We start from the raw sequence: 867 nt of genomic DNA on the forward strand, positions 1-867 counted from the left end.
AATGGACAGTGGCATCCCGATAACGTTTTTGCCTTTTTGTATATTATTTTTCTGTCCATAATTATCTAAATTAGAATAATGACTTTGCTGTAAATTCTACAGAAACGGGGATAGGTATGCTGGAGAATATTTTGCTGATAAAATGCACGGATTTGGTGTCTATTTTTTTGCAAATGGTCACCGTTATGAGGGTGCTTGGCATGAGGGTAGAAGACAGGGGCTTGGAATGTACACTTTTAGGAATGGGGAAACTCAATCTGGTCATTGGCAAAATGGGGTTCTTGACATTCCTAGTACACAGAACAGCTCACATCCTGTTTCTCCTGTTGCTGTCAACCATTCAAGAGTGCTTAATTCTGTTCAGGTTATTTTTCTTGTTTAAAATGGTTTGGTAATATTTATCTTTAAGGATACCCGTCTATAAAATGTGATGATTGAAAACGAATATTATAGAATTCTTGAAGTGGGGAATATCTATCTCAAAAACATAATTGCATGGCCAGCTTGTGTTTCTTATATAATTTTCATTTTTGTTCCTTTGTAAGCAAAGCAAATTTATACCTTGCTTTTACTGTATGGTTGTGTGGTTTTCATTTTTTTATTTTTATTTTTTTGATATGTATGTAGTTTCCTGAATTCTGTATTAAGGGGACACGACCTTATCAATTTGGAGAAGTTTATTTGTATCTCGAGCATTTAGCACTTGTTTGAGCCCCATTTTATCGAAAACTCATTATTTCAACACTCTTTTTAACCACATATTCTCCAATAAACTAATTTTACACGTCAATCGAAAAAAATTTCTTATTTTTTAATCACACATTTTCCAGAAAAATACTATTCCAAAATACATTTTCCCAACCCCCC

General features: G+C 33.4%; 1 protein-coding gene across 1 annotated transcript; it reads left to right on the plus strand.

Moving 5' to 3' along the window:
- Nucleotides 1–102: 102 nt before the first annotated feature.
- Nucleotides 103–711, plus strand: LOC111390526 (radial spoke head 1 homolog; the record flags this gene model as incomplete). Its single annotated transcript, XM_023015580.1, has 2 exons — nt 103–364; nt 628–711. Coding segments are annotated over 2 exons (346 nt in total), but the record flags the coding sequence as incomplete, so codon positions are not given.
- Nucleotides 712–867: the final 156 nt, after the last annotated feature.

The sequence above is a fragment of the Olea europaea genome, unplaced genomic scaffold, assembly GCF_002742605.1.
Source record: "Olea europaea var. sylvestris unplaced genomic scaffold, O_europaea_v1 scaffold6864, whole genome shotgun sequence".
Lineage (NCBI taxonomy): Eukaryota > Viridiplantae > Streptophyta > Magnoliopsida > Lamiales > Oleaceae > Olea > Olea europaea.